The sequence below is a fragment of the Hetaerina americana genome, unplaced genomic scaffold (genome assembly GCF_022747635.1).
Source record: "Hetaerina americana unplaced genomic scaffold, ioHetAmer1.1.p SCAF_5, whole genome shotgun sequence".
Classification (NCBI taxonomy): Eukaryota; Metazoa; Arthropoda; class Insecta; order Odonata; family Calopterygidae; genus Hetaerina; species Hetaerina americana.
In genome coordinates, this window is record NW_027287095.1 from 29,790,307 (window position 1) to 29,817,114 (window position 26,808).

General features: G+C 34.5%; 3 protein-coding genes across 6 annotated transcripts in view; all 3 read left to right on the forward strand.

The window, feature by feature from the left end:
* The window catches only part of LOC139694446 (PAX-interacting protein 1-like), a 35,014-nt gene extending 32,075 nt beyond the window's left edge, over nucleotides 1–2,939 (forward strand). Inside the window, exons 19-20 of the mRNA XM_071593038.1 lie at nucleotides 327–726; nucleotides 2,113–2,939. Of these exons, the coding sequence (XP_071449139.1) occupies nucleotides 327–726; nucleotides 2,113–2,195 (483 nt within the window). The 3' untranslated portion in view covers nucleotides 2,196–2,939. The remainder of the gene's footprint in view (nucleotides 1–326; nucleotides 727–2,112) is intronic.
* A 4,281-nt stretch (nucleotides 2,940–7,220) lies between these two features.
* On the forward strand, nucleotides 7,221–10,012 carry LOC139694447 (ELAV-like protein 1). Its single transcript, XM_071593039.1, has one exon. The coding sequence runs from the start codon at nucleotides 7,409–7,411 to the stop codon at nucleotides 8,507–8,509; it is 1,101 nt and encodes a 366-aa protein (XP_071449140.1). The 5' UTR covers nucleotides 7,221–7,408; the 3' UTR covers nucleotides 8,510–10,012.
* A 10,082-nt stretch (nucleotides 10,013–20,094) lies between these two features.
* LOC139693521 (arginine/serine-rich coiled-coil protein 2-like) overlaps nucleotides 20,095–26,808 on the forward strand; it is a 38,965-nt gene continuing 32,251 nt past the window's right edge. Inside the window, exons 1-3 of one of the 4 annotated variants that reach the window (XM_071591714.1) lie at nucleotides 20,095–20,400; nucleotides 20,593–20,688; nucleotides 24,588–24,916. In XM_071591714.1, coding sequence (XP_071447815.1) covers nucleotides 20,338–20,400; nucleotides 20,593–20,688; nucleotides 24,588–24,916 — 488 coding nt within the window. In that variant the 5' untranslated portion in view covers nucleotides 20,095–20,337. Of the gene's footprint in view, nucleotides 20,401–20,592; nucleotides 20,689–24,493; nucleotides 24,917–26,808 lie in introns of all 4 variants that reach the window. The other 3 variants (XM_071591713.1, XM_071591716.1, XM_071591715.1) reach the window with 3 other exon arrangements.

Genomic DNA, 26,808 nt, shown 5'->3' on the forward strand with positions numbered 1-26,808 from the left:
AGAAACATTGTAGCAACAAGGGAATTCGGTAGGCGGACATTGTCTCGCCTTGGTTTCTGAGAAACCCCCACTACATACATTGTCTGGTATGCTTGGGAGAGTTAACCAATAGTAGTGTGGGTTTCCGAGAAACCCGCACTACACATCCACCTATTGCAGTGCTATGCCACAGGGTTTGTAATCCTATGTATGACGCATCATAAATATTGAAAGTATCCTTCTCAATCCAAATTAATGTCCTCATTATGTGGTCGAATTAGGTTGACAATCAAATGATGGTTGAATCTAAATAATAAATATGTTAACTCTTTAAACATTTCATTTAGGGCACAACCTTCTACATCACTCCTGGTGTGATTCCTTCAGCTTCCATATTGAAGGACATAATTGAGTGCGCGGGAGGGAAAGTGGAGCATAGTCTCCGTGCCGTAACACGCAAGATCAAAGGCAAGGGGTCCAATCCTGGGGAAGAAGGAAAGAATGCCAAAACTGCCTTGGGCACAAGTAAGACACAGAATTCTCAAGCCAAGTCAACTCAGATTTCTGGAGAGAAGGACCTGGGGAAGAAAGAGACTCTGGAAGGGGTGGAAACTGAAGGAATGAATGCAACAACTGGAAATGAGGAGCCTTTGCAAGAGAAGGAGAAAGCTGAGGAGGACAAGATAGTGGTGATAACTCATGATAATGACTTGCACCTTCTGACTCATCTTGCTTCCACCAAAATCAGTGAGTAATTTATTTTAATTTTGTGGGAAATTGGTTCATATTTAACTTCCAATTGACCTGGAAAGCCTGGAAAAGTTTGGAAACTTTCCAATTGAGGGAAACCCATAAACCTTACTCAGGGACTTAAGAGGAAGTGGCAGAATTTACTGAATGACAGAGGCATTGAATGTTTGGAGAGGGATTATTCTTAAATGAGGTTACAGATGCCCTTGAATAATATCACTGTTCTAAGAATTCCTGCGGGCTAATAGTCTAACCAGCCTGCTCCAAAGAGTAAATCCAAGGTTTGTGTAAAAAGTATCGGTAATAATTTTTTCCTGACATGTGAATGAAGTGCTGAATTCATACCATCAGTTTAGTGTGCACATGATCGCAGATCATATTAGCTTTGACAAGATGACAGTGCACACGATTATCCCTGAAAATTTGGTGTTGCAAAAGATCTGATCTAAAGTTCTCCCGATGATCTTGACCAAGAGCGGTCAAGTATCTGCTTGCAAAGACCTTCTGCAATGTCAGAAGTCTTACAGTCCCAGCTTGGCACCAGCAGACCTGCGCCTACTTTCCTATTCCCAAAAGTGAAATCCTCCCTGACCATGGGACTTAAAATGCAATCAAAGAAACTTGAGTGCATACGCTTGAATGCGAACGATCTTCCTAAGCAATATCTGAAAGAGTTCTTATTTTTCCAAAGCTCTTCCTGTTATTTTTCATACAAACCATATGTGGCGGGCATATGCTAATAAGTTTTTTATGGAATAAAATATTACAAATTGCTAAGATTAAGTTTCATGCTTCAATCCCTGATTAACCCTTGCGTGGCAGGAAAAATTAAATGTGCACACGCACAGTATTGTAGAAAGTCCTTTATTTTTGTTTGTGATTACAGAAATATTTTGAAGATAAGTCATTTGCATGTTCATTCAAGGATAAAGTCAGTGCCTGTTCACAGAATTTGATAAATAATAATAAATTCATTATTAATTTGTATTAGAATAGTTATAATAGATTTATTATAGTTAATGGCATGTGAATTGGAACGTACTCACAATTTTATGAGGAAATAAAAAGGTAAAAAGACTAGAGATTTTAAGAGAGTGGAAGTTATCAATGGTGCATAAAATCTCATCTCCTAGGTAACATATCAAAAATGGAATAGATGAGAAAACAAATGTGATTAAGGGCTATGGCACATGATACTTATTTGCACTCATATGAACCGTATTACAGAACATTATGCCTGTTAATGATGTGTATCATGCTTGTTCTTAGCCAGCTAATGTCAACTTTAAATTGTGCTCATCAGCTATTGTGTTCGTTTCTTATCTGTCTAGGAAAAGTTTTGTTTGATTGCATTACTGTATTCTGTATTTTTTTTATTTACAGAGTTTTTCAATGCTGAGTATGTGCTTAGTTCCATCATGAGACAGAGCACCAGTTATGACTCTTCAATGATTGTTACTTACTGAATTGGCTACAAAAAATTTCCCCAAGTGCTGTAATGATAATTGCCTTGTCATTTATGGTTCTGTGATTTTTGGATACAGCTCAAAAACTTTAGACACTGCCAAAATGATAAAAAATTAATTTTTTTATCTTATCAGTCATTAAAATATGGGGCCATGCTGTATTTGATATTGTTTGTACAAAAGCATCTCAAGGTAATTGAAATACCTCGTTTCAACTGTTAAATCACCTTGCCTTAGATATGCCTTGTGACATTAAAAGAGAAATTATAGTGTAAGGTATTTCCTCATATATTTTGTAAATCCAGAGAGATCTATTATAGTTAAAAGAAAATGTATCTGCATATTTATGCTGTCTCATAGTAATGTCAATATATATTTAACTTTTATATTTACTGTTATTTTATTCATCTATCATATTTATACAAATGGCTTAATTAATAAAAATTCTAAATATTTCTTTGGGATGTGTTAAATGGGAAATTTTTACTTCAAAACCAAATTCTTTTTCATTTATCGTTATGTAAATCTTTTATGTTTTGTTCATCAATGTACAGTAACAACCTAGAAATGCCGGATGCCTTAAAACATCACACCAAATCTGCCTTTGATTAGTTTGTATTCATCTGAGAGAGCTGGATAGTTTTAATGCCTAATATCAAACTATATATTTCATTAGCATCATCAAAGCTGAATTGAATCATTTTATATTTTTGGGAAATGAATTTTTCCAATTGGAATCAAAATACAGAGAATATTTAATAGTTTTCATGTATAAATTTATATTCATTTCCCATCGTATGTTGGCATATAAAATACTGTCATTAAAATCTACTTTAAATAAAGAATTTACCTAGATATGACTAAATTATCTCATTTGATGTAAATTTAATTCCAACCAGATATTTTGTGCGCTCTTTGAGAATTCTACTTTCCATGATAATGGTTTTTCATTTCAGGGGTATTTGAAGCTTGTTCAACAATTCAGAAAAGGGTTAAGGAAGCTAGTTTTTGACCACATGGCGCAAAAATTAAGGGATGTTTTAAGCGGTGTTTGCAATATCACTGATGATTAATTTCCTAAAATATTTACTTTTTGAGTGTTGAGAATATTGATATTTCTCCAAACCATTCATAATGATTGTGAGGATGATATTTATTCAGTATGCTAGAGTAAGGTGTTCAGAGAAAACATTTATTATGTAAGAAAGTTCTTTATATATCATGATATTTTTTTAGATTTCAGTCTCTAATAATGTCAATAAATCTCAGAATAGTTGTATTTTCAGAACCCATAGTAATCATGATTGGCTGCGCTCAAATACAAGTATCGGACTTGACTCAGGAAAAAATTTTTTAGTTCATGGCTTTACCTGTTGTAATAAGAAGTTTTGTCAATTCAAATTAAAGGCAAAACGATGTATTTTATAGAATTGAAGAAATTCAACATTTCAAATGCTCAAACTGTGTGCCTATTTGTTGAAGATATAGTGTAGCTATTAAAGCTAAATTGTATGTACTGCTTTATGTTTGTCTTATTACTCCTTATGTTTTTTTATTGTGTTACTGCTATAATCATGAGAAATAGTTACTTTCAGAAAATGAATACATGTGCCATTCTGCACTGTATCTCTCTTAATTATTTGTTACTTATATGTATTAAAAATTAACATGCATTATCAACACTTACCTAAAAGTTGGCTTCAGAGTTAATTTTCCAATTATTTGGAAAGTAGGCAACCTACATATTTTCCTCAGAGAAGTGGATATTATTTATATTAACTTGTAGCTTATTCATACAACTTCTTCATTCAAGGAAAGTTGTAAAATTAATGTAAAATATTCATGATTAGATTCATTCAAATGAAAAGCATTTATTTTGAGTAACTCTAGCAATTGTTTTAAGACCTAAGGGAGGATAGACTTTGATTAAATATGAATTATAGGCTGTTGGCCATGGCAATTTTTAAATTAAATGGGGGAGAATGTGGAATTAAAAGAGGGTAAAAGTAAGGGGAGCGAGTTGGTAGAAAAGATGAAAAGGGTACCTTCTGCAACCCTTATAATGCATGCCGCATGTGGATGACATTTATTTTTTGAAGATGCTGGGTTAAGTTCATGGAGAGGCACTGTAATTATGGATAAGGTTGACCTTCCTGAAGATTGAACTGGAAGAATATGGCAGATAAGCTCTTTAGTTTTCACATAGCAGAGACTCGGGTTGTTATTTCTTGTCAAGCTATGGGTTTCATGATTTTTTGGTCCTTGGATGTGATTAGGGGGGGGGGGGGGGCTAGGAATGAGGTATAAGAAGGGAAATGGAAAATAAATTATGGGCAATGAGGTGCCTGCGGGGGAGAATATATTTGGGCAAGTAATGGAAGTTCTACAATTATTTCGATTCCATGGGGGTCTTTATCAGGCAAATGGTCTTTTATAACCGACATTCAGAATCTAGAGATAGTAAGACTAGTATGGTGAAGAAATAAATTGTGAGGAAGGGGGTTAATGTTGTAAGATTGGGGTGATGGATGTAACTTAAAACAGGGAGTATGCTTGGGCTACTGTCTGAGTGAGTGATTATTGATGTAATTAGGTTATAGGGGCCTAATTCTGCATTGATTTTTAGTGTGGATTTTCAAATGAGCCATTCAAAGGGGTCTAGCAGGTGATCAATGGGACTTCAAGGGTGAGAAAGCCATCTGTGGTTATAGAACGGTATGTTTCTACAAGGTATTAGGCAATGTTGGGTTTATCTGGCCTCTTGTGCCTGCAATGTGCTGTGTTCTTTGAATCTTTCAGTGTGTATTTTGTTTGTCCGAAGTATGCCATTTTACCGTGAACTTTCCAGAGTCTTCTCCTTAATGTAGTTGCATCCTTTTTTTGGTGTGATAGGTTTTTAGTTTGTAGGGGAAGGAAATAAGCTAGTCATGTTCTTTGAAAATTTAGGAAGAACTTTCATTAGGATGGAATAAAAAGGAACCGTTTGCATATTCATTTTGGGAAGAGTGATGTAAGTCATTTTTTTCAGGGTTTAGTGCATGATCTCAGTTTTGCAGCCTTTGGAAACTGAGATATGTGATACATTTGAGCTCCTTAGAAAAGGAATAATTGCTTTTAGATTGGTGGAGAGGACTTTACTTGAGAATTGAAATGCAATAACAATTTTTGTTTTATGTGGTGAAATAAATACGAAAGTACATATGTAAATGTCAGAATGTTTCAGTTTTCATAAATGTTCAAGCTCAAGAGATGCATACTGGCATTCTTTTTCATTTGCATGTTTGAAAAAGGGAGCGATTTGTTTGTTAGTTTCAATCATAAAGGAGGTAAATGAAATTTATTGCTCAATTTAGCCAGAAAATCACTTTGTTTACTTTTGAATGTTGAAATATGCCAATATCTCATGAGCTTGGCAAGAATAGTAGGAAGAGAAAGTTGACTAAACCGAACTAGTTTTTTCGAAATCAATTACGTTGGTGATCCATTTGCATGAACCCACACACACTGTGATGTTTTGTAGGTGATCACAATTAAAACGGTGATCTGAGGTCAGTGCTAAGCGCAATTTTGACCATTTAAGAACAAAATTAGAATAGATGATTGAAGGCGTAGCCATTCCAGTCTAATGAAGTGGAAGGATGCATATGCATATTATTCAGCTCTAGCTCAGAATAAAAGAGAAAAATCCACGAACTATCTTAGTCAGTGTTAATATTAATCACAATTTAAGAGGCTGAAGAAGTTGCGGAAAAATCAATCTGGGACGATTTTTTACAAAGCAAGGTCATATTCGTCCTTCAGTACCAGAAGCTGCTTTGGTAGGTCGAATGAATGTCCATTAATTATTGAGCTCATTATAAATAACTCCATAGAAAATAATCCTAATATAACCAAGCGTTAATTAGCACCCTGTGACCACGATTCGCAGTCTGTACCTACTTAGCTACTCTTGGATAAGCTAAGAACGGATTATGAATGTTTTCGACAATATTATGCAATACATGTTAAGCAGTTCAAATTAATGTTTCCCCATAATGGTGTTGATCACAGTAAAAACCTTAGAAGCTTCATCACCTAAACCATTCGAAAAAATGCATGTATGTGAAATATATTTATATTCGAATGCTCACATATCAAAGCAATAAGAAATTACCTCAAAACCTTTTAACATTCATTGTAATTTTTCTTAGGTGGCTAGTGCGCAAAGCAGTTACTATTTGGCAGACAGTGTGTACTTATACTCTAAAATTGCATTCCTTCAACCATGAAGGAACCGGCTCAAGGTTGTAACCAATGTGGCTGCATTTCGCTTGCGTCTTCTTGATAGGTGGTAATTAGATAAGAGTATTTATTATCAGATTTGCTCTGGAGGACTCATTGTAGATAAATATTCTGGCTATATTATTTGCTTTAGAAGAACTATCGTGTATGATCACGAGGTAAGATTTTGAGGTTTCAACGGCTTCCACTGGAGATGAAAAATATTGATTTTCATAATGGCTGCTAAAAATGGAATGGCGAGAAAGAGATAATTGCGGTATTGAGAAAGAAAGAATAATGGATTTATTAACCATGGAGAATTGCAATTCTCTAAAAATTATGCCACGTTTTTTGCAGCAGGAGCTATTTAACATGTACAACAATTAAATCAATAAGCAAGTGTAAATGAAAATGCCAGTGCAATACTTCAATAAGGAAATTAAAATCGAATAACCTAGAATTGCACGGAAAGAAAAACTAAAAATGATGTACTGAGTTCCTATACTTATTTTAAAATTAATTATCTAACACCAAACAAGTTAGCTTGGCGTCATTTTCATAATAATAAAAGAAGAACATATTAAGCAGACGATAGTGTGGCGCAATTATCTATGCAAAAAATTTTCTAATACTAATTTTTTTAAATTTTGAACACATTTACTAGAAAAATAATAGGGAAAAAAATGAAAATAAAATTTACGAATTTCCCGATGACGACGATGAATGTGGGACTACTTCCTCCAAGATCAATAAATGCTGCAGAGCTACAGCCAATCGAGTAAACGGGGGAAGCTTGGTTTGCTACATCCGTTTGTTCCGTTGTGTTCGTTGAGAACGGCTTGATCTCAATTACAGTATTAAGTGCCTTCTGCACGACAAGTTAAAGCAAGTACTGTGAATTCAATTTGTTGAAGTGTGCCTTTATATATTATTCGTGCTTTGTGCTACGAATCATGATGCAGAACGGAATGGTTGTTTTGCCAAGTCAGAATGGCACCCTGCAATGCAACTCTTCCATGTCATCTGTGCAAAATACGGGTGTACCACCAGTGGAGAGCCAAACTAATCTCATTGTTAATTACCTTCCTCAGACAATGGCTCAAGAAGATATTCGATCGCTGTTCTCTTCTGTTGGGCAAGTTGATAACTGCAAACTCATACGGGATAAAAGTACTGGGCAAAGCTTGGGGTACGCTTTTGTGAGCTATCGATCTCAGGAAGAAGCCGACAAAGCCATAAAAACACTGAATGGACTAAGACTGCAGAACAAAACCATTAAAGTGTCTTATGCCCGCCCAAGCAGTGATGCAATAAAAGGTGCAAATTTGTATATCAGCGGCTTGCCTCCCAATATAACACAGATTGATTTGGAAAATATTTTTACTCCTTTTGGACGCATTATTACATCTCGGCTCTTGGGCGACAATTCAACAGCTCGTGGCTATACCAATGGGGCTGGCGGGACATCTTTTGTATATAAAGGTGTTGGTTTCGTAAGGTATGACTTACGAAGTGACGCAGAGCGAGCCATCAAAGAGCTTGATGGCACTATTCCCAAAGGACTGACTGTCCCGATAAATGTAAAGTTTGCTAGTAACCAGCACAAGACCGCACCTGCAGCAACCGTGCCTATTATCACATCTCAATTGCCTGGATTTTTGACGCCAGAAGCCAGACGAATTGGAGGCCCGATTCATCATACTGCTGGTCGTTTCAACAAGGGGATTCAACGGTTTACCCCACTGGGCCTTCAGACAAGCCCAATAATAATGCCTGGGACTGCCATAACTGGGTCAGGTTGGTGCATCTTCGTGTTCAACCTTCCTCCGGAGACAGAAGACAACGTTCTGTGGCAATTATTTGGACCATTTGGTGCAGTACATAGTGTAAAAGTTATTAGAGATGCTCAAACGAATAAGTGCAAGGGTTTTGGTTTTGTAAATATGATAAATTATGACGAGGCTGTAGTAGCTATTGAGTCACTGAATGGCTATCCTCTTGGGGATCGCATATTGCAAATTTCATTCAAAACTAACAAGAGAAAAACTACGTAATTAGTTGAGAGAAATCTTTGATATCTAATATATATAATATATATCTATTAACGTTCACAGAGTGGCACACTCAAAACCGTGCTACTAGTCAGGAGGAATCAATCCGAAAGAGGAATTGTTTCCGCCACATTTCTAATGTAAAGCGTGACTGAGATGCATTTTATCATAATTATTGAACTTCATTTTAAACTTGACTGAATGCGTAAGTTAACTGATACTGGAAATTATTTATCTTCCTTTTATAAACTGGGAATACCGTTGACGGCATTAATTCTTGGTCCGTGAGAATGTAGGCAAATTCACATTTGGCAGCCAGATTGTAGTTGTGTTGTAACGTTCGTAAATCGTATTTTAATAATATAATAAGTTATACAAGTTGTGCATTTATGTCTTTCCAAAGTAGGTAGTTTTAATCACCATGTTTGGTGTCTAATATGCAAATTTAGTAGGCATATCTATAGTCAGGTCATTCTAGTTTTGTACATACAGCTGTTTGGCCCTAATTACTTCTATTGCTTGGTTTACATTGAATTTATTTCACAATGATTACCTTTATATTGAGTTTTTTTGTTGTACTTAAGCATTTCTTTTCTCATTAGTATCCGTCCATAACTTTATTTCTTATGCAATTAACATGTGCAATCATTCACTAAATGTTTTTAAATGGGTCTCTAAAGTTAGAGGAATCTTTTGGGAAGGAAGTACTTCTCAAGATTTAGACTTTTTTTTGTAATTCGCATTTGTACACACTTGCTTACTTCACTATTTCATTGATGGAAATTCATTTTCTATCCAGCAAACTGAGGTATTATGACTCTGTGGCAACTACTCCTTTAAATTATAATTGCTATTTTGTTATGTTATTTTATCACTAGTCAAAAGGAGTGTTGGTATAGTTGTGACACATAAGATTCAATTTATGGTCAAGTGTTGTAATAAATAACATATTTTGTAAAACATTTACTAAGCATATTATATATAGGTACATATAATCAAAGCTGTCACTGCTACATGAACTAATTCAAGTTGCATGGTGAGGTGCATATGCTTAACAGTAAATGTAGGCTTAAAATTTCTGTAGTTTTTTGACAGTTAAAAAAAAATATTTTATGTAGTGTAGGTGTTGTCGCTTAAACTGTATGTGATTAATACATTCTTTTGTTTCCATTAGTAGAGACAGTGGTGTTTGTAACACAATTTTAAATTCTGTAAGTTTTAAATATTTTGTTTCATGTTTTTTTCAACTGTATTTTGTTCCAAGAGGTTGAATAAGGTGATGTTTTGTATTTTAAACTAGAAATGCTGTCATTATCTTTTATTAATTTTCACAATTATATTGTTCTTTTTATTGCTGTAATTGTAATTATGGAGTTGTTTCATAGACACAACTTAAGAAATATTGTCATTCTCTTTCATTTAGTTCGGTACCACTTATGTTCTGTTTTATAATAGTGAATTTATGTTTTATTTTGTCACCATTTCAACCTATATAGAGGCATTAAAGGCTGTTTTTTCTGTATTATGACTTTTTCTTTATATAGTATTTTAAAGTCTATGGCTGAAACATCTAGTTTACTCCCTATAATCCATATAATTTTAACCAGAATCTCACCCTTAAAATTTAAAATACCAATTTTCTCATTTAATCGGTCATTGTTAATCTCTATAAAAGAATAAAAAATATGGCTTCATGCCATAATGCACTTTCAAGGTTTATGTGAAAATGTTTGCATTTGCAATTTCTTATCAGTAACACTTTTCATTTACTGCTATTGCTGAACTGACTAACCTTTTCATCCTAGTTATATTTTGCACCTTTTATGAGCAATATGTTTTTTCTCAGCTGATACGTTATTAATCTTATCCATTAAAATTTTTCTTAGGTTGCTACTTTGGTAATTTTTTCAAGTCATTTCTTTGTCAGTATGCTTTTGGACTGAAATTTAGCTCCACTAGCAGTTGCATATCATCTCTAGATACATTACAACTGAAATTAGTGAGGAGTTCAATCTAGTGAATCTCAGGTGACCATCCTCTCCCTATGTAGGCATACCTATATTTTGCAGCTTAGCATATTTTGTAGGACGTTTATTATACTTGAGGAGGATTTGAATATTAGCAATGCAGTATTGTGTAGGAATGTAATGGATAGTTAAAATTTTCAGTGCTTCTCTATAGTTTGATTTATAGGCCCTCCTTTCAAAACATCATGTGTGAAATCTAATGCGCGTAAAGTGAAAGGAAACTTTAATACAAGCATGCCAGGTAGTCTATTCAAGAGTCACCGGATAAAGTCAGTGTCTGGGTGGGAGACTAAGAGTTCAAGGAGTAGCTGAGGAATGTTTTGATGAAATACATAACCCTTACTGGTATCTTCAATTGATAATGTGGTTTTGCTATTTAAAATTTCTGACAGATGCAAACTTTTAAGGATAGTTGGTAATAAGATGGAAAAATGATGTGCATTATAACTTGTTCTGATCAGGATATTTGGCAAAGCAAGCCTCTTGTCAGATACTGAGGATTATTATGCTACTCTTTGGATTTGGGAGTCTAGTATGTGTTATTTAATAGAGTATTCACATTTTTTTACTGAGAGGGAGATATAGACCATGCCAAATAAACATGTTCCATTTCTCCATCCTATGCAAGACTTAAAAAAAAAGATTTGTGCGATGCCAAAGAAGAAGCTTCGTGGATCTTGAAAATTATTAATCTCAGTAAGTCTTCATTATGACATTTCATTGACTTCTATTCTCCGGGTCAATCATTTTTAATTGCATGGCTCTGGTTCAATGACATACATTCTAATTGTAGCATTAATACAAATTCACTTGACATCTACCTCATACGGTGTGAATTGATGGGACAGAGGGTGTTAGATCACCATTCAGGAATTCTGCTGTTGCGAAATAGGTAAGAATTTATGAAATTAAATGGATAAAAACTTGTGTCATCATATTTACCTTTTTTTATGATTTTGAATAAACTTAAGGATCTAAACTAATCTCATGCAGCAAGTACCTCTCATGAATTCATTTTATATCTAAATTTAATTTTTTTTTAATCCACTCTGTAAATTCATCATTCACCAATTTAATTATTTTAAAATTAATCCGAGAAAGTGCTTTGAATTTTTTCATAAACACCGAAGATATTGTGCTTTAATTCCCAGTTGGCAGTGATGCCATCCCTAAATGAGGAGAATTTTTGTATTATCACGTCAGCAGAGTATTTCTCTTATATTATGTGGGTCAATAGGGATAACAATTTTATTTTTAATCACTGCATTCACTTTAATAGGATTAAACTTTAAACTAAAAGAGTACAGACTTCAGATAAATCAATTTAAGGGAATATTTTTACAATTGTGAAATAAATAATTTGGTTCTACTTACATTTTTTAAATGTTGTACATGAGCTCTCAAAATCAAATCCAGTAACTTAAATATTGATGTCAAAAACAATTTTTCCTCGCCTCCCATCTCAAATCTTTGACAACAGATCTCTCCTTGTTTAAACCTGCTTGGGTTCTATAGTTCTTGCTTTGGTGGTACTGAAATTATTTAATTGGAAGAATATAACAATGATAATTATTAATTGGTCCATTAGATTTTACTAAAATTAATTATGTCTTTTGATATTTTGCTTTGTGCTATGTGTTTTTTAATCTAAATTTTGTGGTTTTTGATAAATTGTTTAAATAGCTTTAAGTTCACAGTGGTTCATTAAACAATCTCAGTCAAATGATATCTGGTGTGAACAGAAGTAGGTTTCCATGTTATTCTATCGCTTTCTCAATATTTTGTGGTGAAAAAAGCCACCCAACTTCATGAAATAATGAAGTTCTTGATACATTTTATTTTAAATTAATTCAACTTTTTTATTTATTTCACAATTGTGCATTTATTTATTATTATTTATTCTTTCTCTCCAATTGGAAAAATGCAGGTATCATAAAATTGCTCAATGGATCTTCTGCATGCTTACTAACTCAATTTCATACTAACTGAATTAGGAAGGAAGCCAGTGTATAGTATTAAGTAAGGGCTCTATTTAAATTTATTATGTTTTCTAATAAAAATAAGATTATCATAATTGTCCATTTAAAATGACAATTACTTTTTCCTCTTCAATTGGAAAAATGTAGAATCGCAGGGATAATGAAATTGATTCATTCTGTATCTGTACCACTCTCAATTCTGTATCCTAACCCACTGAGTATCTTACTGAATTAAGAAGGAAGCTAGTGCATAATGTTAGGTAAGGATTCCATTTTTTATCCCCTTTAAAATGTTTTTCAACTTGTAAGGAAAGAGCCATTCAGTGCTTTCAATGGTTGAGAGATATATTCAGTTTTACAGTCCATAAAATATATTATTTTCTCATGAATTCAGTCCATTTTAACTTGAATTTATTTCACTAAGTTTATTTAATATGTTTCACATTAACCATCTATGAAGTGATTAATGGGAATAAATACAATTTGTTTGGGTGATATAGGTCAGGTTTGAGTTCATGTGTTATGGTATGGACTTGCACTTGAATGTGCACACCAATTTTTAACAATCCATTAAAACTAAAATAGTTTGTTGTTGACACGCTTATTCTTGGGGCTAAAAAACTTGGGTTACAATGTGTTTCAGATTCAGAATTGGAGTGAGGGGTCTCCCTATTGCTGATGATTTATTCAAGTGAACTGCAATGGCTCTTAAAGCATAGGGCTGATTCACATCAGGCAGTAAGTGCAAGTATAGGAACTTCCTCCCAAAATTATTAAATTGATATCAAATAGTGTATAAGACACCCCATAGGATGAGAATATTAGGTCTTGGCAGAGGTAGCCATCCCATGAGGATATTTTTCCCCATCTATCAGGTCTAGAACTGTTTTAAAGAAACAAATGCACAAAATAGGAATTGGCACTTAAAAAAGTTAGCCTGAAAGGTACCAGGTAAATGTAGAGACTTTTTTCATTAGCCTAAGAATGAGAAAAACATCAGCTGAAGTAAGACAGAAATTCATGTGAATAGTAAAAGTATGCCACACTTCATTTGGAAGTTTCCTGTCAAGTTACAAACCCCTTAACTCTTCAAGAGCTCTTAATATTTTTTCTCACTTCTAAGGAACTTAAATTGCCTTTGGATATTTTAGAGGCAAAGAATGATGGAACATTTCTCCAATTCCAACTTCATCAAACACAATAAAAAAATGTAGATAAGTGTACCAGATTAGAGAAAGCATATGAGGGTTAAACTAAAAAATGCAATCGTTAGTTACTCAATAGGAACTGTGATTTAGGACAAGAAGCCTCCAATTTTGCTGAAAAATGCAAAAATATAAAATTGTATAGCAAACATTTTCTTCTATGTCAGTACAAATTTTCAAGACAAACTTAGAAAAAAGAGATCAAATATAAATCAAACAACTGATACAAGAGGCATGCCTAGAGGATCAGAAGGATAAGAAGATTTAAGATGATATTACGGTTAACCTCAGCTGTTGTGAAAGGCAAATAATTTCTTCATCGAAACCAAAGGTAAATGAATTGGTTTGGCATTTCAAGTGAGGATTTTTATTGAGTAATATATCAAAGATCTTGATTTCTTCAATGAGTTGTGTAAGGTCTTTTCAAAATACCAATTGAATAAGCAGGAGCAAGTTTTACTGAAATTATTTTTTAAATGGTGCATCGGTAATCATTAACTTATAAACCATATATTCTTATTTATTCAAAGCCACAAATAGTGCACCAAATTTCCATGGATTTTTTATTTTAAATTTTTTGCTGACAAAATTTATGTTTGAATGATGCATGACTCATAAAATATCCAAAAGAGGTGATTGATTAATTTTGTCATAACAGATTAATTTTCATTGATACTTCAATGCCTAAATAGATCCTCTATGTGCCTACTCAACAATAATACTACCTCAATAATTTTTATTCTATTTAATAATAAATTTATTTACATTTTTATCAGTAGTTAAAATAAAAACCAACTACCTAAATAAGCAGTACCTCATTTTATTAGGTGCATTTCATTTTATTATGCTCATAGCCATTGTTGAAGAAATAGTTGGTGTCAGTCACTCAAGTGTCACCTTTTGCGGGGTCACTTTTTTAAAATTAGGTGATCCAAAGAGACCAAATTGAGTGCTGCATTTTATTGGCTTTTTGCTTGGCCTCAGCAGGTCATCCAGGTGAAAAATAACGGTGATAATTAGAGTGATAGGTTGCAAATAAATTTTATTTCCAGTTTGTGCACTTACTTACCATATTTTTGACCCAGATTTTCGTGGATAAAATTATTGAAATATAACTATCAAACTTTTGTGACAAATATTGAATAAAGTTAAAGGCTAGAGACAAGTTATATCTGCACTGACACTTGGTGTTCCAATGGAGTCAATTGTATTAAAAAAAACACTAGATATACTATATCTTCTCTTGTGATACCTATTTCTATGAATTTTAGAAGTTAGACTAGGTAATTAGTTGGCAGACTGGCCCAACCATAAGTGTGACTTGGGTAGCTAACCAGGGGCAATGGCGACTTCTTATCATTGTCATTGCCAATATGATTGACAAGGAAAAGGCCCAGATTTCACAATGTAGAATCCTAAAGAACACAAATCCTGGCACTTATATGAGTCATTGTTGCTGGGTCACAAGATCTGTGACCATAAGCTGAAATACAGCTTTAAATTAAAGTATGGGTGATGACATGGATTAAATCCTGAAACAAAGATCCATTAACTTAGTAGTAGGTAAAAATTTATCATGGGTATTACTGAATGAAACTAAGGCAAAGGATTGAGATGGGACACAAAAATTTAGAATGAGGGCTATTGAAAAAGGAGATACCCAGGGCATGGGAAAATCTGATGAATAGATGATACCCTTGAGACTTTGGGAGATCAGACAGGCTTTTTCACCTGAATACCAAGAGCACAACATGTTTTATCCTGCAAACAAGCTCTCTCTTTTGTTAAAATAATCTTTTTCCTGCTTTGCAACTGCTCTGGTGCAACTAAAAAGTTTGTGCTTAGTAATTACAAGAGTTTGTCTCCTAAATTAGAATTATATTCTAAGATTGTATGATTTTTAAGTATTTTCTTGGTAATGGATATATTATATTTATTGCATATTAACTCATTAGGCCTTTGGCAACCATGCAGCCAATTTTACTACTGTTTCTTTCTTATATCAGAGCAGCCCGTATCTCTTTCCTCCATATGTCAATCTCAGGAGCAATTTATTCCCCTATTGCTTTCTTTAATATGCTTCTCCTTTTTCTATCTCTTGTTTATCCTTTTATATGTTAGTTTTATTAATTTGCATCGATTGATTAATTCAGATAATTGATTTGAAAATTTAAAAATAATTGATTTCAATTGGTATCAATTTATTGTTATTTCAGAGTGACAGTGGTAATTAGGCTGAAAACATCCCAGTTTGGCAACTGAAAGGTTTAAAATTTGAGCACCACCGTGGGCATCTACCGTAGGGTTATTTTCTTATTTCAAATTTTCTGAAACACAGGACTGCTGTTACTAGAGTGTAATTGAATTTATAGCTATAATAATGGGGTATATAATCATTGAAATTTATAATTTTAAAACAACTCTGAAATTTCTCTGTCCACAGTGACTGAAGTAAAAACTACAATGCTCATGGAGACTTTTCTCCATGGAGAATAAAATATCATAGGTGTGTATGTATGTATGCTCTCGTTATCATGTTATTTCCTCGGTGGAATAATCAAAGCTACGAAATGCTACTTCAAAATTGCAACATTTTTCTGTTGCTCATACCTATGCTTGCACTTTCTCCTTTGTGACAATATTCATACTTCAATTCCTCCTCTCCCATTCCCCTGGTGACTTCCCAAGGGTAAAATTTTAACCCACTATTTGTTATAATTTCATCATATTTCACCATTGAGATAATGTTCCAGATAAACTTTTTTTTCAGGGTTGGTGAGTATAGTTTCAAGTATGTTTCCCATTTATCATTCTCTTTCAACCTTTATACTGCTGTTGTATTTTCTATATGCCTTGTTGTTTGAATTGACTTTGCCCTGCTTTGCTTCATTCTTTGTAATAGTGAAGAAATAATAAGGTTGCAGTTGGTCCTCCTTTTACATTGATTTTACGAATGCTTTCTTGATAAAAAACAAAAAAGAGGAATGAGTTAAGTGTGTTTCAGTTGTGGTAACTTTTAAAATTCCCTATGCAAGCCATGAACAAGTAATGATAATTTGGGAGTTTCCTCCCATTAAATTGATCCAAATTGATATATTCTGTTAACTTTGCTAATCATGCTTAACCTGCCAAATGTTCATATATTCTGTTGAATCCATTTTGTGTACTTCCATTCATTTTTGCTAAGTATACCCATGGTGTCAATGTAAATTGCGGACTTGCTGTTTTCCAGGTGATGTGACAGACAGCAGATTTCCGATAATAATGTTTACTCTCTTAATTTTTTTCAATAAAAATGCTGAAGAAATTTATTTTGTCTATTTCTTTTTATCATATTAACTTGTTTCTCAGCCAGGAGAGCCATCTTTGGAGAACTTTAATTAAGAACAGGTAAGCTCTTTACTCTTATAAGTGGAGTGCATGAAAAGCTTTGCTCATGAAATGATATTTTTTTAGATATTAGCTATTTTATTGCCCTGTAAGCCTCCACTAGGGTATGTGGCAGGGATTGAATACATACCAGACTAATTTTGACCCGAATATGACCGCTACCACAGTCGGAAAATGTCATTCAGATCCATTTTCGTTTGTGGAAAAAATGACATCTTAAATCCATCTGTTCTACACTTAATGATACTGATGTTACCTTAAACATTCACAATGGTGAAAGGAACTGGTCACAACAATCTGATTGGTTTTGATAATCTGCACCATGATGTATAGTTTCCGATGGACAGGTGTGTTTTACTGAACTGAGAGAGCGGGGCTGGACTAACTTGTTTTATAATGTGGGGGAATGAGATGATGATGGTATCGTTGGCTACGTAACCTACATTGGGTAGGTATATTAATTACAATGGAAAGACATTTTTACAGATCGACATAATAACGTATGTCATCTCAAAGGATTTTGTGTGGTTACGAAAGGTTTGTTCCTTCAATCTACCAAATGATTTTTCAGTGGTAGAGGCTTCACATATTAAAGAACATCCATCAATTCATGAAGCCTTCTGGATTCTAGAATACCCAATCTAAATTAATATCACCTTGTCATAGTTCCAGTGGCATATTTTGGCCATCAAGGTGAACATTTTGTTGTGCAGAATTCAAATATTTTCTAATTTTCACTAATCAATAAGTGATTGGATCTCTTCTGTTAACTCTACATGAAAACCTTATATTGGCACAATCTGGGCATTTTTATTGTATGTTGTATGAATGCAGTTTTTTCTAGGACAATAAGTAGAACAAGTCAACATATCTGTCTTTACTCTAAATGTAGGCATAGCTAATTGTGTACATAACAGCATATGCTAAAAATAGAGACATTTTGACGGATAATTTTCTTCATTCTATGGATACAGTTAACTGACTCATAATGATGTATAAGTACTTAATATCCTAGGAAATGCAAAGCATTAGTCTCGGACCAAAATGCATTGATTTGCTTAAGTATTTGGTTTTCCACTAGATGGAATAGACAGTTAAATAATTGATTACAGAAATTTGAAAAAACTATATATTCTGGTGTAAATTATTTGAAACGCCAAATTAATCACAATGCGTGAGTAAGGGTGGGAATGGAGTGAGAAAGAATAGATCATACTAGCACTATTTAACTAGTATAACAAGAAATAATAAAAGGATGTCAGGAAGGACTACATAGAGTTCATAATGAAGATTGTAAGATATGGGCAAATATGAGGCTAATAGTTTTAATGAAAAACAAAGCAGGGAAGACTGCTTAGAAAATGGAACATAGAAGCATTGACCAAAACTATTAGGAAGGAGTATTAGCAGGGAGTAGAGAAAATTATGGGTGAGGGCAGGGATTTGAATAATACAGAAGGAAAATGGGTATATATCTAAAAAAGGGTTATCGAAAGCCACAAATGTAACAGTAAGAAAAGGATATACAAGTTGGAACCATTTATTATGGATGAGATGGCTAGCAAAATAGACGAAAAAAGGAAATAGAAAATCTAAAAACAGGGTTAGGTAGAAGAGGTATTTATAAAAAGCTCACTCATAAATTTTCATGGGAGTGGAAGGAGTAAGGAAGTGTGAGGATATGAAGAGAAAATCCATACATACAATCAAAGATATGTCAGAAAATTATAAATTGAACCAGGGAAGATTCAAGAGAGATGGAGGTAATACGAGTATATAGAAGAGTGATATGGTAAAGACATTAGGCCAGCAAGGTTAGACATAATAGAATATGATGTAGATGAGGATAAGTTAGGTCCAGACTTATGCAACAGTGAGATAGAAAGAACATTAAGAGAACTGGAATCAAATAAGGCTGCCGGGTAGACAAAATTTCCCTGGAACTACTTGAGTTTTTAGAAAAAATGGGAGGAAGAATTTCTATGGACTAATTAACAGCATCTATGAAGGAAAAATTAGGCCAGAAGATTTCGTCAGATCAGAGTTAGTTCCTAATCAAAAAAAAATAAAGGCTGCAATATGCGAGGACTACAGCACAATGTTTGAATTGGCATGCAGCTGAAGTGGTTCTCCAAGGCATCAACAAGAGGATGAAGAGTAGGGCAAATGATTACTTAGGTGATGTTTAGTTTGGGTTCGGGAAGGGGAGAGGCACGTGTGACGACATTGCAGGAATGATATCACTAATAGAGAGAAATTTATAATACAATCTTGTTGTATTCATCTGTTCCATTGATTTTGAAAAGGTGTTTTTGGGAGGAATTAATGAATGTTTTGCCGACAATAGGAATGAACTAGAGGGACAGGACAATCTGCAACCTGTACATGTCTCAGACTCCTCTGGTGAGAGTGGGGGATGTAGAGTCCGGCTGGGCAGTGTTAAGAAGAGGAGTAAGGCAGGGCTGTCCATTACCACTTGTGCTGTTCAACATATATGTGGAGGAAATAATGAAGGAGGCATGGGTAGAACTAGAGATAGGAATGAAAGTCGGCGGGGATTTCATAAAATCATTCAGGTTTGCTTCTATATTAATTTTTTTCCAAACAACTGTTTCTCTGGTCGACTAGATTTGTACAAACAACGAATTTATGAGATAGAATTTGAAAATGACATAGTTAAAAACCATGAAGACATAATGAACACCCAAGTACGTCACGCTTTATAGCGACATAGACGCGCTCTCTTGGCTCAGTCACCGACAGCTACAACGTCACATTGCTATAGATCGTCGAATTTGGTGAGGGTAATCAATAACCGATCTTTTTGATACCGACTGCTTTAAACTCATAGTGATAATTAATAAAAATGATTAATGGCCACTGGAATTTATGACGTCATCGATTATTGACATCTTATCTCAACACTTAGCTTATGCTGTACTAATGGATAAGTACACCATACTGTGCACATTCGGATATCTATTGAGCTAAGCATCCACAGACCCACATTTTCTTACAGAAAAAAGAGCTATAACTTATCACTATTCAATAGTCTACTACTTTGTTTATATTAAGGATTGGTTTTCGATGCATAATTTTAACGTCAAAAGCGAACATAATGCCCTCTGTGTGGAACCCAAGTAGTGAGCAGTTCGAATGTAAGACGTCGATTGTTTTGTAAATGTCTCCATGACGAAGTCGATGGGTTGTGTTGATCAGGGTGTGAGAGAATGGATGCACTTGTAAACTACGGCAGTGATGACGAAGGTAGTGACAGATATATGGAAAATAAGGTACATATTTTGTTTTTTATAACTTACTTGGGTATACATTAGGATCTAGTTAGCATAGTTAAGTGGTGCGGTACGCAATTTTTTTGTGGAGGCCATTTTAGGCATTGAAACTGTAATACCTCTTGTGGTTGGAGTTGCAGAATGAATACTGTTTTTCAATGTATGGTAGTAAGCGAAGTAATTTCACCACAGGGACGGGCGATTGACGACTCGAAGACCGTCGTGAAGTCTCAGGGTGATTCTGCAGACGATGTAAACTACGATAATGTACAAATGGACATGAGTGAGGTAGGAATATAAAAGAGGGTTATGGTATTGGTTAGTAGGGTCGAAACCTTTATTTTTTTCATGGTTTGTACTTGCAGACGTAATGAATAATATTGTACCAGTAGGTTAACTATTTTTCAATATGTCGTAACTTAGAGGAAAAAGCTCATTTGCAAAAAACAGTGAATTTAAAGAAAATCAATAACTGATCTTGTTATAGCAATAAATATTAAAAGCGCTAAATTTGTGCCAAGTCATATATTCCGAAAGCAATATTAACACTACTCTGTTATAAATACATCGTATGCATGGAACAGTGCTGACAACCAGTCGTGAGGTCAGTTAAGTCGCTGCTCATCTAAACCTCAACTGGTGGTGATGTAAACCCACAAGGGCATTGGAAGGGTGAGTAAAGGAAAATTAAGGTCCTCAAGTAAGTTGATTATCATAGCAACTAGTAAGATTAGCCTAGCGTTATTACTCGTTTTTAAATCTGAATCTCAGCGGGAAGTACTCCTCTAGGCGAGTGTATTTGGTTTTGAAAGACAAGCATCATAATTACTCTTTGAAATGATGACACACTTATAAAATCTTAAGGCCGAATAATATTGTGTACTACCAAATAATAACTAACCCCGAAATAATTCAGGAGTCATTATCTAGAGTTCTTTCATTATGATTAATAGGACGTATACATACCCTAGTTTTTTAAAACGATTTTAAAAATCTGTTGATATATTGTTCTGTGGTTTGGGCTTGCTATTTAATGATTAACATTTAATTTAGTGTGTGAGTGGACAATATAGTAAAACTACTATAATGCAGCCTCTGTGTACTAATAGCCACCCAACGTTGCGTGGAGTCATGATGAACCGTTAGTTTATGAATGAATTTGTCTAAACTTTCTCCGAATAATTACATGATATCAGCGCTAATTTGGAGCATATTTTAAAGGCTCCGGTATGCTCATTGATTGCTGTTATTTTTTCGGAGTGCTAAAATCATTATCAGTATGTACATTAATTTGCTATCGTAAATTCCATATGTCATAGCCCTCCATATTATTCGAATGTACTTATCAGCTTATCAAATCTTATTGGTTTGCTGAATGCAGTACATGAACCAAGCTCTGATCTGGTTAGTGGTACTTGGTGTTAGTGATATCAGGTGACTTCAGCTGTTCGTTTGAATAACAGATCTAATACTGTAGAATGGGGTGACTTCTGCTGGATTTATTTTCAGTCAAACAAAACATATATTGCTAATGATAACACACATCAACGTTTTTTAATTGAATTATGAAGACAATAAAAATTTTAGTAGATTCCATTTCCTCATTAATGTTTGATTCTTGAAGTCACCCTTTGTGATGGAATAATTCTGTTCAGGTTTTGTACAAAAATATTTAAATGCACAATGCATTGGCCAGGGTATTATTTTGTGTGCTTGGTTATCACCTGCTGAATGCCACTTGAAATGTTATGTTCAAAATTTCAATGTTGTAAACACTGAAAATAAGTTATTAAAATTTAATTGAAATCATTTGCAATGAAATATCTATTTAAACCTTTGGGGTGCATTAATTGATTTGTAATTGATTGTTGCACTGAAATTTACACTGGATTGGAGACCAAAAAAATAAAATAACAACCGAACAAGAAAATATCTAATTAAAATATGTAAATGTGGTGCTGTATATTTTGGGAAAAAGGAAATATCCCAATGTGTTTCAATTGTAAGTTTGATTTATGTCTCTTGAGAACGAGTAGCAAACTGTAATTTGGGCATTGATAGGGGAACAAAGTACCTATTGACTCCTTGATTCAGGCACCATTTAAAAGATGTCTTCCCTTATTCACTGGGTTAATTTTGATGAAAACATTCTCTTATTTTTGCTTAAAATTATGTCATAATGTAATCACGGATGAATAGATTGTTACATCATCTCCATTCAGTACCCAAATGATGAGGGAAGTTCAGAAAAGTCAGGGTTTCTCTTTTCATCACTTCTATTTTGAGAGATTTTTTTTTTGGCAAACCTTTGAAATTGCTCTTTCAGCTTAGGATACAAGTTAGGGTACAAACAAATCTAGTTATCTATCAAAAATAATTCTATAATCTTCCATTTATTAGTTTGTGAAGTATCTGTTACAAATTTTGGGTCTTCTCTTACCCATTTGCGTTGCGCATACCTATTTGTGTAGGTTCATCTCTGAAATTGGTTTCATCATGTGTCTCAATGCATTCTAGAGGGACCTTTAAATGCTTAGCGGATAGCTTTGAGTGTCTAACATGTTTATAGTTGCTCAAATCTACTTTCCCTATAAACATGTGCATTCTCTATTTCAATGAAGAAACAAGCCCCAAAAATACCATGGTCTTAATTTTGGAACTCATAATGGTGTTACCTTCTCTGATCAGGTACCCTTGAATTACAATCTTTACCTTGCTTGCCTATTTGAATAATATCGTGACACTTGATGACCATTTACCATGCTGTTCTCAAGAAGAAATATTAGTTTGCCGTGAAATTTCCTGCCTTCCTGATATTATGTATGTCTTGAATAATGTTCATCTGCTTTCAGAAAAATTTTATTTTTCACAGTAATCAGCCCATAGCCTTTTTATTTTAAATTTCAGGGGTGGATGTTAAATGAAACTTCTATTGTAGTTTATTTAAAATCACTCGATATTTCCAATTTTTAGCTATAGGGAAAGGTTATTTAAGGGCTGTGGTTAATGACATGGAAGCCCTAAGAAATTTCTTATATTCACCTGCTATTAACGAGTGCATTCATGTTCTGCTTAGTTTATTTATTTTAATATGCAGCCATTGGTTATCAGTGTCTTAACGTAGCATTGCATTAGTCCTAGCATTTAAGTTTTTTCGTCATGGGTAAGTTGCATGACATATTATGTCATATTTTGAAGCCCATAGTTGTTTGGGCTACCTCATAATTCTCTGCAGCCTTTCAATTAAGCGTCTACTGCTCATGGAACATGATATTTATGGTACCAAATGGTGAATAATATATTAGTGTATATAGCAATGCTTTTTAATGCTGGTTTTTGTAACTATCTTGAGAAACTTCAATTGTTTGGAGAGCCAAAATAAACATATGCTAGTTCATGTGTCATTGAACAGTGTAAGCCACTACACATTCAGGTAGGGCACAATACAATGCAATTAATTCTGAGGAATTCATTTACTCAGTGTATTAGTCAGATTATCACACCCTACAAGGAAAAGCACAGGATACCCCATGCATATAAAGTCACCCCATTCTATGGTACCATTATACATTATCATGAATAGATAATCTTTGACTTTTGATCTTTGGGACTTGTCTTTATTTTAATTATTTGCATTCTTTCCTTGGAAAACATTTGTTGACGTTTATAGATGCTATTTTCATAGTTACAAAGACAGTCACCAATGCTTGTCATGCATGAAATTATATGTGAGATAACATGTAATTTTCTATTTCTCTCAGTCAACACAATCTATATACAATTTGTTTTGCATTTTATTCACCTAGAAGCCTAGAATTACATTTAGGGAATTTAAGAAGTGGGTATTACTCTTTCTTCAAAGAAAAAGCTTTAATAATTAACATATAAACAGGATAGAATGGTAAAAGGGATATATTAAATTTACTGAGAAAATAATTTTGTCACATTATGCAATAAACACCATTTTATTTATCCATTACATGCACATTCACATCTGCATGTAGGTGTAAAGTCATTATTATTTCAGTGCTTAATATGAATTAAAAGCATTATTTTGGCATATTCCCCTGATCCCTTTTCCAATTGTCATCAGATACCCCGTCCTTAGCTTCCCTACTGTCAACCTGCTATCCCTCACTGTCTCTCTCCGCCTTTGCCACAGAAAAGCCAATGTCTCTCCAACACAGGAATCAGATGCTGGGCAGCGGCAAAAAGGCGGCGATGCCAGAAGGAATAGCAGTACAAGCAGCAGCCCTAACAGTTCCAGTGAGGAAGATGATGAGCCACCCCGTGTTAAACATCGAAATTCTGTGAGCAGTAGTCGCCACTCAAAGAAGTCAAAGGAAAACAGCGATAAAGATGGGGGTAGTTACAACACTGACAAGCATCGGAAGAGGGAGGATAGCCGCAGGAGTCCAGGACAGAAGGAATCGTCAAAGCACCGAAGGAAGGAAAGAAGCAACAGGAGGAGTAGGACTAGAAGCAGGGAGCGAGGGGGCAAGTTGAGGGAGTCAAAGTGAGTAAAAAAATATAAAGGGAGGATGTAATGAATATATGGTGGGGTGCAAAAGACTGCTAAAATCAGAATATTGCATAAATGGTAAGGAAGAGAAGAGTAAGCATTTTGGGCTGGATGATGATGAGTTAAAATGTATATTAGTGTACAGTGGAGCCTTGCTTAACGAACACCTCACATAGCAAGCAATTTACATAAGGAGCTAAATATTGGTCCCAAAAATGACTCTTGATGAGCAACTTTATGCATGAGTGACAAGGAAAGGGCAATTCCTGGAATGATAGCACGCCCGCTGCTTAAGTTTGTGTTTAGCACTCATTCCACTAGTATCTAAGTGTCGCTAGTGATTTTTGCGCATTTTTTCAAACTTGTGTCCAGACATATTATTAGTGATTTTTTTCGCAAAGTTCAATTTTATTTTGTGCGTAGTTTTAAAAATGACCCAGAAAAAATTTCATGCAGCAATGCTTGTACTAGCCATATATGTTAACAGAACAGTTGTGGCATAACAGAAAAAAACAAAACCACCCTAGAATGAAGTCCCCTCCCCATGTAAGGAATCCTGACTATGTGGAAGGGCTTGTGCATTCTGTCGACCCCTAGGGCTGTTGTGGTGGAAGCAATGATAACTCTAATGGGTAAGTTGAAGAGTAGAAGTTATGGTAGATGGTTATGATGTGGAAACTAAAGCTCAATCATCCCAATGGAAGCTGCAGCACGAGCCAAGACCGAAAAAAGCGTGCCAAGTTCGGTCAAATGTGAAAGGTTTGCTTACAGTTTTCTTCGAATGCAGGGGTTTGGTGCACCATAAGTTCTTGCCACAGGGTAGAACAGTAAATAAGGAATATTACCTGCAAGTTATGCACAATTTGCCCGAAGCAACCCGCTACAAATGCCCGGATTTGTGGAAGAACAAAAATTGGCTTTTGCATCATGACAACACCCCTGCTCACACATCGTTACTTGTGTGCACATTTTTGGCCAAAAACAACACACTAGTGATGCCGTAGCAACCGTATTTCCCAGATCTGGCCCCCAGTGGAGCTGAACAAGATCCCAAAAATTGATTTTTTGAAGTGCTTCAAGAAGTGGAAAAAAACGTTAGCACAAGTGTATAATATCTGATGGGAATTACTTTGAAGGGGACAAAATAGATGTTCATGATAAAATAAATAATTTTTGAAAAAACGCTAAAGTCCCGATACTTTTTGAACACACCTTGTATATCTGGTCAAGTATTGAGGCATAATAGTATCCCTATTGTTTTACCATTTTGAAGATAATGAACACAATGCCATGAATATCCCAAAAACAGTCTTTGTAACCTTCCTGACGGTTGAAACTGTCTCCACCTTTTTTGGAGCAGGTTCACCCTTTGCAGTCCACCATTTTGACTGTTCTTATGTCTCAGGAGTATAGTGGTGGATCCAAGATGCATCTACAGTTACGAATCATTAGAAAAAATCTGACTCACTTCGCTTAAACTGATCTAACAGGGCCCTGGAAATGTTCATTTGAATGCATTTTTGGTCCAAACCGAGCAAATGCAGCACTTATCCTGGGTGTGGATAGCATAGGTACATCCAATTCTTCCATTAGTATATGACAAGCGCATTCTCTTGATGTGCCCATAGCCTCTGCTCTCTTTCAGCCTTCATTTTACGGTCCAGTACCATTTGGTGAGGTTTTACAATGTTATTAGTGGTTGTCTTAGTTTTTGGCTCTCCTGAATGGTCAATATCAGCCAAGCTGGTATTGTGATGTTTAAATTCAGCTGCCCAAAATTTTACAGTCCTAAATGATGCAGCAGGGTACAGTGTCCAACTTGTCTTTGATTTGCATAGCCATATTGCCTTACAAAAACAAATATTTAATGAGCTCTCGATACTCAA

Bases quoted from the DNA above. Each gene is read 5' to 3' on its own strand.
- LOC139694447 (XM_071593039.1), top strand. From the start codon at position 7,409: ATGATGCAGAACGGAATGGTTGTTTTGCCAAGTCAGAATGGCACCCTG.